Genomic DNA, 13,639 nt, shown 5'->3' on the forward strand with positions numbered 1-13,639 from the left:
GATAGAAAAGAAGAGACATAGTCTCGAAACAACTTCCATCCAAAATTTGGACGCTTGAAACTTTTAAAGAATAGCCGGTTGCGCAAGAAGAAGAAAAATCAAAAAAGATTGCACCAGCTATCAGTAAAAAACCCAGAAATCGAATTTAGAGGTCTTCATCTTCGACGACCACTAAAGCCCAGACCTGATGGGGACGCAGAAGATATCAGTTATCTACCTCCCTTTCCTGCAATAAACTTTAAGTTGAACGAAAAAAAACGAAGAGGTAGCAGACCTAAACGAGCTTCTTATCTAAATGTTAAAGCAATTACATGTATAACAACTTCATTTACAGTGAAGCGATTGAGGAGATGTTCCCTCGCAGCCATAACGCTAAGTTATACTGAAGCAGGAGTAGGTAACAAGAAAGAGTTATTTTAAGATGACTTGGAAAATTTCGCCACGTTGTGGGCATTAAAACGCAAAAGTTCGAATACACCCAAAATACTTCATAACTACAGTTAGCAAATTTATCGATTTACCACTAAAAATCCATAATTCCACGACAAATTGTAAGCCGAATTTCCTTTTGAGGAGACGTCTTTTTACATTATTAACCAAATAGCTCTACTAGGAGGACTATACTATCTGAGCAAGCACCTCTGTGTGACATTGGGGGCCAAGCTTACCATTTGAATGTGCGGTCTGTCAAATCACTTATAATTTGTCAGCTAGTAACGTGGGGCTAACTTGATGTCCAAAGCTAGCCATGTTTGTTACTCCAAGCTTGTATTGCGAAATCAACAACAATTTAACAACCAAGGAAGAAGAAATGGATCGTAAGGCCAATTGAAATAAGCACAGCCAAACCAGAACATTTAAGAAAGAAAAGAGAGAAAACAACGCAAACCCTTGGGCCCTCAGTGGCAACGCACCAAACATTGTGAATTTCAAACGACCTCTACCAACCCATTTAAAGTCAAGCATGGGTATCCTGGCGGAAAGAGAAATGAAGCAGCATGGCCAGTCTTATATCATTTCCACATCTGCGCTCAATGGCAAAGGACCAAAAGATTTATGCTGATTGATGCAGCTAACTACACGCGAAGCATTCGCTTAGAATTGCTGGACACGTCGTGCTGAAAATTAGAGGGGAGAATTTAGACACTAGCGTAACTGTTTACTGAGTCACCTTTCAAACATTTTGTCATTGGATATGTATGACCTTACAAAGCAACAAATTTGTAACATTTCCCCAAACAGACAGTACTCACGCCCTGCGATGAAAAAGGTAGGTCCACGTCAAGAGCAAATTCTCGAGAAATATACATTTAAATTAGGCCTCTGTGATTTGCGGGCAATTATCACCAATAGTGCAGATAGCACGTGGGTCAGTACCCCGTGCATTGTGTTGTGAATTCCGAAGACACAGCGTGGCACGACGCGTATGTCCCACCACATGCAAACATTCAATGAATTATTAGATCCAAGATCTGTTGTAATTTTATACACACCACACTAAAGGACCATCTTAACTGATGGAGCATTTGCAATGACTGACGCATGCTTAAATTTGCGGCCACATAGAAAAGATCATATGTCTCCTATTTAGTGCCATTTCATTCTTGCATCAAATGTTTAGAATGACTAGCAGATGAATTCGAATTTTTTACTTCTTCCTTGGATGGTTATTGTCGGGTACACTTTGTAGCAAGATATTATTTTGATTAGCTCCAGAAAGACCTAAGACAAGACCACGTTTCACTTTTGCCATATTCTTTTACTAGGGATATTAGCATTATTGCTTTATCGTCGCGGAGTGTTCAGATATTGGCCTCTTTTCAATGTGCACACAAGCACGATATGCCAGGAAGTAGCATAGATGGCTTTAATACTTTTCTTCAGATTTTAATCTCGATTGGTAATCTGTCGAAGATCTTTATTGGCACTGTACTTCTCATGTTGGTATGGAACACTTATGAAGTATCTGTCTAGATACAATTCTTAGAAGATTAGATATCTTTTTGAAGAGATGCGAAGTATGAACGAATTATAGCGCAGGTGCATCAAATTGCGGAAAAATGTCATTCCTACAGGCTGATATCGGACGAGCAAGTAGTTGGTTGGGTTTTTAACACACACGGATTTTCCACAGAGGATCAGAGGTTGGAGAATTTGTGTACAATATTTGACAAAAATCGAAGTAATTTTGAATTAACTTTCCTTACATCACCAACCTCACTTGTCGTAGCAGATATTTGTACGATACGGAATTTAACCATTCCTTATCTTGAGGGGACGATGGCTGTGAATTTCTCAACAGAAGCGATGTATTTGTCACAAAAGAGACTCTCACTTCAACCTAACATATGCTTTAACACGATTTCCATTGAGCTGTCAGTTTTTTGTATTCAGTTAAAGAAATTTATAAGGTTATAACTTAACAAACCACCTGTATGGGTCAACCACATTACTGGTTCAAATACATCTATAACCTTATTATTTTAATAGATTAATTGTCTTAAATATCAAATAAAATACCACTGTTTTTTATTAATAAAATAATTTATTAACAACCAACGAGATGGCTAGACAAAAAACATTTGACTGTAGATGTATCGACAACAACTTACCTCATAAAAGAGATTACCCAGAGATTTTGAAAAATCGTTACTTAAATTTACTCGCAATCCATCATCATATTAATGGATGCGAGTGTCGCGGATTATTAGATCGTTATCTGCATTATGATAATGTGCGACAACCGAGGCTAATGCGATGTCGGAGAAGCACGCCTAATTTTAAGTCGCAATAAAAAGAGAACATTAGTAATTATTTTTTTGACATCCCATCAGCATCATTTTGCCGCCACACTTAGTAAAAAACATGATAAAACCTTTCTGCTATCAGACAAATTATTACCAACCACGAGACACAGCTAACATTTCACTGAGGTTCGAAGTAATTTTTATTACTATGAGGAGAAATTGTTCTGGGGTTAATTTAGTTCGGTGTAGGGGAAACAAGATACTAACCTTTCCACAATGTTATGCACATCGGTGAACTCAAAAATCACTACTTATTTCTTTTAAAGAAGGAAACGCAAAGCCCTGTAGTGGTTTGATCAAGCCATGAGCTACTTCCTTCACTTCATATGATATGTTGATATTATAGAGAAATATATCTTTGACCTAGTAAGTTTCCTTGGGAGTAACAAAGAAACCATACCTTTTTGCAGATCACCTGTCTAGACTAGACACAATCAACTTTAAGGTTGACTTTGTTAGCTAACTGACAAGTTTCTTGTGGACACGCGTGGAATGTTTGGCCTGTGAGTTCCCCATGACTCAAGTAGTTATACTCTTCATTACTTATAGAAAATTGCCGGCTGCGCCAATGACACAAGACCACCTATTTAGATCAAAGGTTATTTTTTTGGTTTTGTGTTAGAATATATACCTCGAAGAATTACAACCTGACCAGACCTAATAGAAAGGCATCACAAGTTTATCGTAGATTCGTTAGATCACTATGTATTGGGGTATTTGTTATGTCCGAATCTGTTAATCCAAATATAGGTGCAGACGCTATAAATTTTCTCCAATTAGGATGACGACTCCAACATGAGCTACTTCCATTATTTCAACTTGCATCTATTAGCTTTCATTCGCAATGTTCCACGACTCACAATATGCGTTGTCGGAACCAAGACATTTTTGGAAGGCATTGCGCATTTCACCGCAAAAACTTTAAACAGTTTCTGAGTTGCAGGAGTTGATTCTTTTTTATGGAGACCTACTAAATGGTTTTAAGGATAGCGGCGGACTACGCGATAAGTGTTGATCGGTGAGCCAGGAACAGGGCAATTACTGCACATGAGTAATATAATTCAAATGGGAAATTTAGCAATGCCAATGAAACACTATCTTGAGAGCTTATGAGTTGTGTCGTTCCGTGTTAGTTTGCAGGGAGATTGATATCTCATGGGACCATTCACCTCCTTTGAAATTGTTGTGTAATTTAACATTCCATCATTTTTATTTTATTTCCATTTTGTTTATTCATCGTTCTAGAGACTGGGTAAGAGAGGCAGATAGCATGCGCCGGCAAGTGATACGGCGGTAGTCTTTCCAGGTTTATCCCTGACGTAACATAATATTATCATCTCGGTCTTTGGACACTCCCCATGCTATCATATTAAGTGATATTGAATAGTTTGATCCCACTAATTGGGGTCAACCGTAAATTATTTCAAAGGAGTTGCTGCTTGGCACAACAGATACATTCACATTCTCTCAGTAAGTGGCCACCCTAAGTGCATTTTTTTCTCTTATTTCTTGCAACCGAATGGTCACAGGGGCATTTAAGGTGGCCTAATCGAGAATTAATCAGTACTGATTACTTTGAGAAGGTTTTTATTTTTATACCCTTCTGTTCGATTATAGATTGGGCAACAAAAGCATTTGACGGGATGCACCTTTTTTATTATTTCGGGTTTCATTTTGACGGAGACTGCAAACTTCTCACAAAACACCAATAGGTATTTCGGTCCCCATACTGTCGATTGGTATTCCACTGGTGGAAAGGGCTCTTTTGGTTCCATTATGCCTTTGGGGATCGCTAGACTTCATGGAATTAGGATTTCACTAGTGCACTGTAATTGCCGTAAATGAAGCTGAACTTTGATTTAGAGAAGGCAGGAGAAGCGTGTAAAAATACAATTGTGACGAGGCTAGAAGATGGAGGATCAATACGCATATTAAAATGCGAAGATCCTTATAATTATAAGAGTGCACCATGCGCATGGCAGTGAAAACGCATTGCGGTTAGAAGCCTACCAAATTTCGGTGCAAAAGGGTCGCTTACTCTTCAACTCACGTCTGTGGCTTTTCTCGGCAAAATTAATTTATTATTCTAACGCTCGGTCAAACCTTCGGACCAGGTACTATGCAATATTATTACACGTACAAATAATTCAATCCCTCACACATGGAGCGCGGTGGAAAGCTGAAATCCAATTGAGGAGGTGGGAAAGCCGAGGGTAACGGGAATTTAAGGGTATTGTAATAGAAAAACAGCGAGTTAAAAGGCATATTGACGGAAGGTAGAAGTTCCAGCAAGAATTTAAGCCTCCATGTTAAGCTATAAGACCCACAAATCCCCCTTGTTTGATCTATAAACTATATTTCTATCATCACTAATTTATTTTATTTACTCATCATTTAAGCTATTCTGCAATCTTACTCATATCTTATCTATTATCTCTATAAAAATAGGATTATTAACAAAAACAAAAAAAATAACTCTATGATTGTTTGTTTGTGTTGTTTTTAAAAATCATTTGACCCTCTCTTTGGTTTATTTTACATACAATTAAGGGCACAGGGTTGTGGAGATGGTTACACCACGAAGCCAGAAAATTTATGTTCACTCCATTCCACCGGGCAATCCAAAGGAAGAGAGATCATCCGGCAAAGATGGATGCATCAATACACAATGCGGGCGACAGCACCAAATTTGGGGGTGTATTCCTTCCTTATCCTTTATTTCAAATTTTGTACTAACCACATTGCATTTTAGTCTTCAAAAGTTTTGATCACCGCATCCTCTTTGATAACGCGCCACACTCATTTGCAGTTAGATGAAATTTAGTAGGTTACGCGCATTTTTGTCTCTTTGCCAAGTTATGATTTCAATGATGAATAAATATGCTTTTTATTTCTCTCGTACTTAATCTTTAAGATAGTCACCCATAAAATATTTCTAGAGTTGGGGGTTGATAGCTTTTTCTTTCAACTCTCTTTAACGAAGCTTTCTAAGAACATCGCATGACTTATCTCAATCTTTTGGGCAAATGAGGACATTGGCCCGCATTTTTAATTTGGGGTGAGGTAAGTTATTTTGCGAACTTGCTATTTTGAAAAAAAAAATGGTGTTTTTGAGAATAACCAACTCCAATGTCCAACGCAATGGGAAACCCATGTTGATAAGAGTTGTTGTTTGAAAGCACTTACCCGTAGTTGGATTGTCCGCATGACACAGTGTGGGAGCAAATCAAAAACGAAAAGTAAGTCACCAGGAAACAATGCATAAATAAATGACCAACAACTCGACTGGCTAAATAGGAATGAATTTTAGTCTGAGAAAAAGTGCATTGCCTCGTAGTTGGATGTCCGCATGACACCGCATGGGGGCAAGCAAGAAATGAAGGCAAAGGCAACTTGATCAGCGCAAGGTCCAAAAAAAAATATCATGACAAAAAAATTTTTATGCAAGGATAAAATCATTTGACACCCAGGTGAAAATTTTCTTTTTGAAATAAATCATGCAATGTTTCAGATTAGTAAAGGTCCTTTTGAAGGGTAAGTTGCATCCCTAGGTTTAAGAATTTAGTAAAGTCCCGCTTTTGAAAGGGTAGTTTGCAGTCTCCCTAGGTCTTAGAAATATTTTAAAGAAAGAGAACTTGAATAAGACTTAAGGAAAATTCTGGTAATATCAGGTTGAATGAAGTATGCCTTGAGAAATTCTAGGAAAAGAAACATTGCAGTTTTTACTTGCTAAAGGAATCTTTAGCTTATACTTTTGAGAACAAGCATTGTTTAATTCTGGGGGATGTGGATAACGGCAGAAATGCACGTTATCATAATGCTAAGTTCTTAACAATATTGGTTGCCATTGATGAAATATTTAATTTGCGTCCATTCAAAAGCATCACTTTTTCATAAATATTGCGGTCGCATGCGTTCATTCGGCATTAGAACAGTTGTTTTTTTGTTATTTTTGTGTAGAATATGCATTGACTCGCCAAGAAATTTCAAAATCATAGGAAATCATTAGTCCGAACGAAAGTTTCACGGCAGGCTTTGCGATGATTGTGTTCGCAAAAGCATTTGCCAGAGAAGGAGTCGCCGCAACTTGGTCAACGCAACATGATGGACGCATCTGGGTGATATAGGCTAATTAAATGCGGATGGGACAGTCCGAGAAGCGTGATGTACAGTCGAATCCAAATTAAATTGATCCGTCGATAACGTATCAGCGTAGTACAGTTTCAGGCTTTTCGGTGACAAATATCCGCGCATCAGTCAGGAATTAAGTCGTCCCATCTGTACAATCATGGCGAGAGAAGCCGTCGTTCACCTTAGACCGTCTATAAATACCAAAGGGCAAGCCCTTCAGAAATTGGGTTGATCAATTCAGCCTTCTTTTAGTTCGAAAGTTCATAATGCACGTCTTTGTTCACAATTTTCTTTTATTTTAAGGTAGATGCGAGGGAGGGGTTGTGCCCGACTATGAATTACTTATTTCTTAATTTTGTGTTGGGTTTGGTTCAGTTTGGTTCGCTTCTGATTTTTTCAATTTTTTTAAGTCTCCTTTCACAATTGGGGAATGCCATGTGAATTACTTATTTCTTAATTTTGTGGCCCGTGGTTTTGATATTTAGATCTTAAAAAAAAAATTTTTGATGGTTAACAAATAATTCATAGATGATTATATAATGTAATATTTTAAAAACCATTTGATCATTACAAAGTCTCAAATTTTATATCTGAAATGTTTTTCAAAATATATTTTAAAATCTTTTGATGTTTTCCGTCACGTGCCCTCTTACCCCATCAGAGGGGTTGGTCTGATGCGACATATCGTGGTTCCGACTTTTATACGTTTGCACATTGACAGGGCTGAATCTACATGGGTATTCATGCTCTTCGTGCCCCGCTAGAGAACTTATGAAGTTATCGATGGAATGTTAAAATCCCTTCGATCCTGTCTTTCTCCAACAAATGAACCAATTAAGCCTTGCCAGTCCGGTCCTCCTTGTAACTTTATCTCCTCTACACAGTCAAGTTCTCAACATAACAATAGTCCTGTAACATAAACAAAATGAGCAAGTCATAATGGCATGAAACTATAAACAAATGAAGCAAGCAGAAGTGGTCGATACTTTACTTTTTTTTGCTGGAAAAAATTTATTTTACTCAATGATTTATAAGATGGAGCAGCGAGAACAAGTTCATCTTAAAGAATTCGGGTAGAATTGGGAACCTTGTTTGACTTTTTTGTGGCTATGAACTTACTTGATGTTGATAAAATTTTGTAAGCCCAAACCTAGATATGGGAACTTTTGTTACATGTACGTTACACCAGGTTTAATGTAATATTAAAGTGGGAATCAGAAAGACAAAAGTACATTAACTGGAATGTAAATGTGAATCCATTTATACAGTAATATGAGGTACGATGATCATTTTCTGCATTCTTTGAATCATATACCTCTTTCTTCCCGCGCATGATAGTCTTCATGCTATTCAATGTACGTTCATAAAAGAGAGAAGACCAATCATAATGTACAAAGACTTCATGGTCACCAACAGTCCCAAATATATTCACATCGAAATGAGTTTTCTTATCTTTTCCAATCATCACCGTTTTAATGAATAGTGTCAATGCAACCTTGACAACATCTTCACCATTAGTAAAATTGAACTTCTCAAATGCGGTCTCTACATCCTTGCAAGAACTATTCTTTCCATTTGGGTCCTTTTGACCAAGAATGAGTTCTCGCAGTCTTTCACTGCTTGTTTCTCTTTCTACTATTTCCCTAATCGGCCACAACTCAGTTATCAAGTTAAAATCGTCTTAAGAGAATGTTACCTTTTTTCCTAGAATGTTGAATGATATAACGTTTGGGTTCACATCCGTTACCTCCCTTAACAGAAAGTGGTACAAAGTTTGTCCAATTAAAACAAGATATGTATCCAACAAGGGACCAAAGGCCGTTTTCCCATATAGTCTCATTTGTTCTTCTGTCAACTTATTCTTAATCACAAAGGCAGTTTTGTAGACTTGACAAGAGACTGTAGCTGGAAAATATTTCTTAACAGGGACGTCCATTGTACCAATTTGATAAGCATGTACATTACAAGAATTAGTAAACAATTGCACAACAAAAATTAAACGATGGCATAATAGATATCTCAAACGATCGTGTAACAATTAGCTAAAAGATCGCATAATAGATAGCTAAATGATCGCACGATATAAACCTAAACGGTCACACAATAAATATCTAAATGATCACTTAATATTCTTTATTTGATTGCTTAGTAATCTCTATTTGATCGCTTAGTATAATATCTAAACGTTCGCTTAATATTCTCTAAACGCTCGCTTAGTATTCTCTATCCGATCGCTTAGTATTCTCTTAACGATCGATTACGAACGAATACGCAATTAAACCCTACAAGATAGTCAAACCTCGAATTTTAACATGCACTCTTCAAGGAGAAGAGTCTCATACTTTTCATATCACGACGACGGTGGCAAGTGCGTAGAGATGACCGACGAGAAATCTGCGAGGAGTGCTCGGCTAAAGTTCGGAGAGAAAACGGGAGAAAATTTGAGAGAAAATTCTTCGAAGAGAAATGCTTTGGGAAGGAAATGAAGGAAATAAAGGGAACTTATCGTTGTAAAGTATTTGTAGAGGTGCGTGGATACCAAACAGTCTAAAGGCTTTTTAAATTTGGGGATAATTTTGGAATTTTGCATGGGTAAACGGTCGGTGGTAGAAAAGTTTTTAGGAAGAGGTCATTGGAAGAAAAGTTTTAGGTTTTTGGGTTATTTTGTGAAATTTTCCATCTCCAAAACTAATAAAAAAAAAAAAAAAGAAGAAGAAGAAGTTAGTTTTATACTAAAAAGCTGAATTAACCAAACTAATGGATCAGTTTGGTTTGCTTCGATTTTTCAATTTTTTTAAGTCTCCTTTCACAATTGGGAATGACATGTGAATTACATATTTCTTAATTTTGTGGCCGTGTTTTGATATTTAGATCTTAAAAAAAACTTTTTGATGGTTACAAATCTCATAGATGATTATATATGTAATATTTTAAAACCATTTGATCATTACAAGTCTCAATTTTATATCTGAAATGTTTTCAAAATTTATTATAAATTGATGATAGAAACTTGGTTCGAAAAGAGATACAAATCTTCTTTGATTTTTCTCCGAGTGATTTTTTTTCTTAATTCCAACTTTTTTTATTTGTCAAGAATGTTATGTTAACCTTATGAACAACCAACGTGAGACGATTAACACCAAAGTCGTGTCATAATTACTTTTAAAGGATTGTCATTCTACGATACAACAATCAATTTGTTCAACATTCAATTTTTACACTCCTCAATTGCACCAAGGATTTTATTTTTTGGTAGATTTGGATTTAGTCAAAATGGACTGTATTCATCACTTAGACTCAAATTCTTGGGCCGAATTAGTAAATACATCATTCATGACGTTTCTAAACTCACTTGGCTACTACCTCTTACAATCTACATATCTTAATTGTGTACTACAAAAAATTAAATTAAATAATTAATGAACGAAAAGTAGGTAAGTTATTTTGATCGCGTAAAATTAAATGCCTTAACAAGAAAATTTGGCGCTTCTCAACTAAATTGGAAAAAAAAAAAAAAATCTTTTGAAAAAGACTAAAATGATATGGTTTGACAAAGCAGTGTCCCCTTTAAATATCTCAACGACCCGCATCATGAAATCTCACCCTTCAAAATAAAATCAGTAAATCCAAAGCTCTCTGTTTCTCTCTCCCTTCCACCGCTTCCTTCATTTCTTGTTCAACAAGAATGACTCTCAATGGCTCTCCAACTCCTCTTAGAAGGTAAGTTCCCATGGCCAAAAACCCATTTATGCTAGATAGTAGTTTGGATTTTATGGACTCTGATACCATGTTAGATAGTATGGAATTCCATCTTAAAATCAATTGGCTATGTGAGGAGTAACCCATCCATGTTATAAGGAGTGTGAGTCCCCTTGTTTTTTTCAACGTGGGATTGTCGACAATTTCAAAACATATATATTATTTTTATTACCAAACTATATGTTTAAATATATTCTAAATTTTTCTGGGTTCTAAATAATGTCTAATTTCCGATGTTTTTGTTAATGTATGAAAGCAGGAATTTTCTAGTATGCACCACTAAATATTAGCTAAATTATATATATAACCCATTCGATGAACATGTGCAATTTTGGAGTTTTTAGATTGGAAGGGAAGGTGGCGATCATTACCGGGGGCGCAAGCGGGATCGGAGCCAGTGCAGTGCGAATTTTCCATCAAAATGGAGCGAAAGTGATAATTGCCGATATCCAAGACGAAGTCGGCCAAAAAATCGCTGACGGACTCGGTGAAGATGTAAGCTATATCCATTGCGATGTATCAAAGGAAGAAGACGTCAGAAATCTGGTAGATGCCGCCGTGGACCGGCATGGCAAGCTCGACATCATGTACAGCAACGCCGGCGTCATCGACCGTACCCTTGGCAGCATATTGGACGTTACAAAATCTGACTTGGACAAGGTAATATGGGAAATATACTTTTTGGTTCATATATACTCTACACTTTTTAAGTTTGATGTTTACAAAAACAATGATTATCCATTTTCCTTACAAAGTAAAATATAAATAAACAATCTAATTTTTTTCTTTTAAAAAAATCAGATACGTGACAGTTTTATTAGTATGTAAGGCTGCACAGAGATGAGTTATATAAAATTTAGATTTTCATGGGTGGTTTGCCAGCCTAGGAAATATTGTTCTTGTTCTACATATTGAATAATTTAATAGCAATAGCTTCAAGAACTAACTCATTAATATTAATATAAGTTTGAGCATAAATAAATAATCTCAGTTTCATAATTGAATGATATAATAAAGGTGTTGGGGGTAAACGTGATGGGGGCATTTTGGGGGGCAAAGCATGCAGCCAAGGTGATGATACCCCAAAAGAATGGGTGCATTCTATTCACAAGCAGCGCAACCACCAACATCTCTGGTATCTCAACGCACCCATACACAGCCTCCAAATGTGCAATCTTGGGGCTAGTTAGGAACCTAGCCGCCGAGCTCGGCCAACATGGGATCAGAGTCAACTGCGTCGCCCCCTTCGCCGTCGCCACTGGGATTGCAGGACCCTGTGACCCAATGCAAGAGGAGATGGTTGAGACCATGGTCACTAGCTGGGCCAATCTCAAAGGTCGCGTCCTAAAGGCCGACGACATAGCCAAGGCTGCACTCTACTTGGCTAGCGATGATGCCAACTATGTCAGCGGCCTCAATCTGATGGTCGATGGAGGCTTCAGTGTAATCAATCCTTCCATGCTGAAAACTCTTAAGCTCATGGACTGAAAATGTCCACACTTATGAGGGTTGTTTCTCTACTATGAATTCAAATACTATCTTTGTATTTTATTCAGTCTTTATGTATTTGGTGTATGAATGAGATTTGAAGAATAATGATTGGTTAATAGAGAAAAAGAAAAGCGAGTTAGAGGGAAATAAGATAAAATAATTTTCAAGAAAGGGTTCAATACTCTAGTTTATATGGTTTGAGCATAATAATAGAATCTTTCAAGGATGTTTCTAAGAATTAACCCTCTTTGGGGAGATATTATCACTTTTGCTGCTAATTGGTGCACCAAGTTGATCTATTTTATTTTGTAGTTGTGATGCTTTTAATATTTCGTGAAAGACTTTTTTCTAGTTTCTTATTTGTACTATAACATAAAAATATAAATAAAAAATGTCGTAGAATGAGCATATGCTATACTATTATGTAACATTTAAACATTAAAATGACTAGATATGTCGTAGAATAAGGAGTGAAAGGGCAATTTAAAAAGTTTAAAAGGTGTTAGCGTCCCTTAACCAAAAGTTATTCTAAAACAATTTTTTTAAAAAAATTTATCATCCCAATTCCTATAAGTGTTGAGGGGAAAAGCATAATCACCAACCCAATTCAATAATTGAAAAAACATTCAAAGATAGAACATCATATAAAAGTTCACATGATTAACACCAAAAACCGAAGCTAAATCGAAGCAAGACTCGTATAATTACTTGGCTATTGAATGTTGAAACTGGAAGAAAAAAATATCGGCCACAAACATAAAAAAAGGTTAAAAAATCAAGTACCAAAAAGTATTAAAATTTTATAATTCAAATAAAATATGATAGCTAATATCTATAATCTAAAAAAAAAATAGTATATGAATATAACATTACTAATAGCATACACCCATCACTTACTCTGTGTGTTATTTGCGTATATTTGCTGTTGGTATATTATTTGTTGTTTTCATGATTGTCAGGACTTTCTGTGAAACATTCACATTTTGTGTGATAGATCAACTTTAATTTTCATACATCAACACATGCACAAAATGAAAAGAAAAGAAATGATAGCAAAGATTGTAGCTTGAGTGGCCAAGGAAGAAAACCCTTGACCGTTAAACTAAGCAGCAACAATGTTGGATAAATTTGGATTTAGTGAAAATGGACTAAATTTAGTAGGGCTAACAAGAAAAATAGCAAAATTTAAAATTTCATTTAGAAAAATGGTAAAAAAATTTCAAAATTATAAAAATAGCAAAACGAATTTATATAATAAAAAATACTAATTAGTAGATGACAAAACTACCCTAAAACAACAAAATTAAGTATAAATGAGAATGCAAAGATTCAAAAACAACTCGAAGGCCACAAATACACTATACCTAAACATTTTATAACCACAAATATATAGTATCTAAACATTCTAGAAGCAAAAATTAAAAATCACCCAATATGGTCTTTAACGTTTC

The 13,639-nt window shown here is 36.0% G+C and overlaps 2 protein-coding genes across 2 annotated transcripts; one reads left to right on the forward strand and one right to left on the reverse strand.

The window, feature by feature from the left end:
• Positions 1–7,814: 7,814 nt before the first annotated feature.
• LOC120068920 lies at positions 7,815–8,874 on the reverse strand. The gene is made up of 3 exons (XM_039020559.1): positions 8,708–8,874; positions 8,254–8,581; positions 7,815–7,847 (listed from the first exon to the last, which is right to left on the reverse strand). The coding sequence occupies exons 1-3, from the start codon at positions 8,872–8,874 to the stop codon at positions 7,815–7,817; spliced, it is 528 nt and encodes a 175-aa protein (XP_038876487.1).
• A 1,635-nt stretch (positions 8,875–10,509) lies between these two features.
• Positions 10,510–12,426, forward strand: LOC120068919 (tropinone reductase-like 1). Its single transcript, XM_039020558.1, has 3 exons — positions 10,510–10,658; positions 11,042–11,357; positions 11,715–12,426. Exons 1-3 carry the CDS (start codon positions 10,624–10,626, stop codon positions 12,183–12,185), a joined length of 822 nt encoding a protein of 273 aa, XP_038876486.1. The 5' UTR covers positions 10,510–10,623; the 3' UTR covers positions 12,186–12,426.
• Positions 12,427–13,639: the final 1,213 nt, after the last annotated feature.

This window comes from Benincasa hispida, unplaced genomic scaffold (assembly GCF_009727055.1).
Source record: "Benincasa hispida cultivar B227 unplaced genomic scaffold, ASM972705v1 Contig1433, whole genome shotgun sequence".
Classification (NCBI taxonomy): Eukaryota; Viridiplantae; Streptophyta; class Magnoliopsida; order Cucurbitales; family Cucurbitaceae; genus Benincasa; species Benincasa hispida.

What these genes read in the sequence shown, in the direction of transcription:
- LOC120068920 (XM_039020559.1), bottom strand. Translation starts at nt 8,874, where the DNA reads ATGGACGTCCCTGTTAAGAAATATTTTCCAGCTACAGTCTCTTGTCAA. An exon ending in GTTTTAATTGGACAAACTTT is followed by an intron (nt 8,582 to 8,707) that starts GTACCACTTTCT and finishes GTGGCCGATTAG; the next exon opens with GGAAATAGTAGAAAGAGAAA. An exon ending in TCATGCGCGGGAAGAAAGAG is followed by an intron (nt 7,848 to 8,253) that starts GTATATGATTCA and finishes TTTATGTTACAG; the next exon opens with GACTATTGTTATGTTGAGAA.
- LOC120068919 (XM_039020558.1), top strand. Translation starts at nt 10,624, where the DNA reads ATGACTCTCAATGGCTCTCCAACTCCTCTTAGAAG. An exon ending in TCTCCAACTCCTCTTAGAAG is followed by an intron (nt 10,659 to 11,041) that starts GTAAGTTCCCAT and finishes TGGAGTTTTTAG; the next exon opens with ATTGGAAGGGAAGGTGGCGA. An exon ending in CAAAATCTGACTTGGACAAG is followed by an intron (nt 11,358 to 11,714) that starts GTAATATGGGAA and finishes GATATAATAAAG; the next exon opens with GTGTTGGGGGTAAACGTGAT.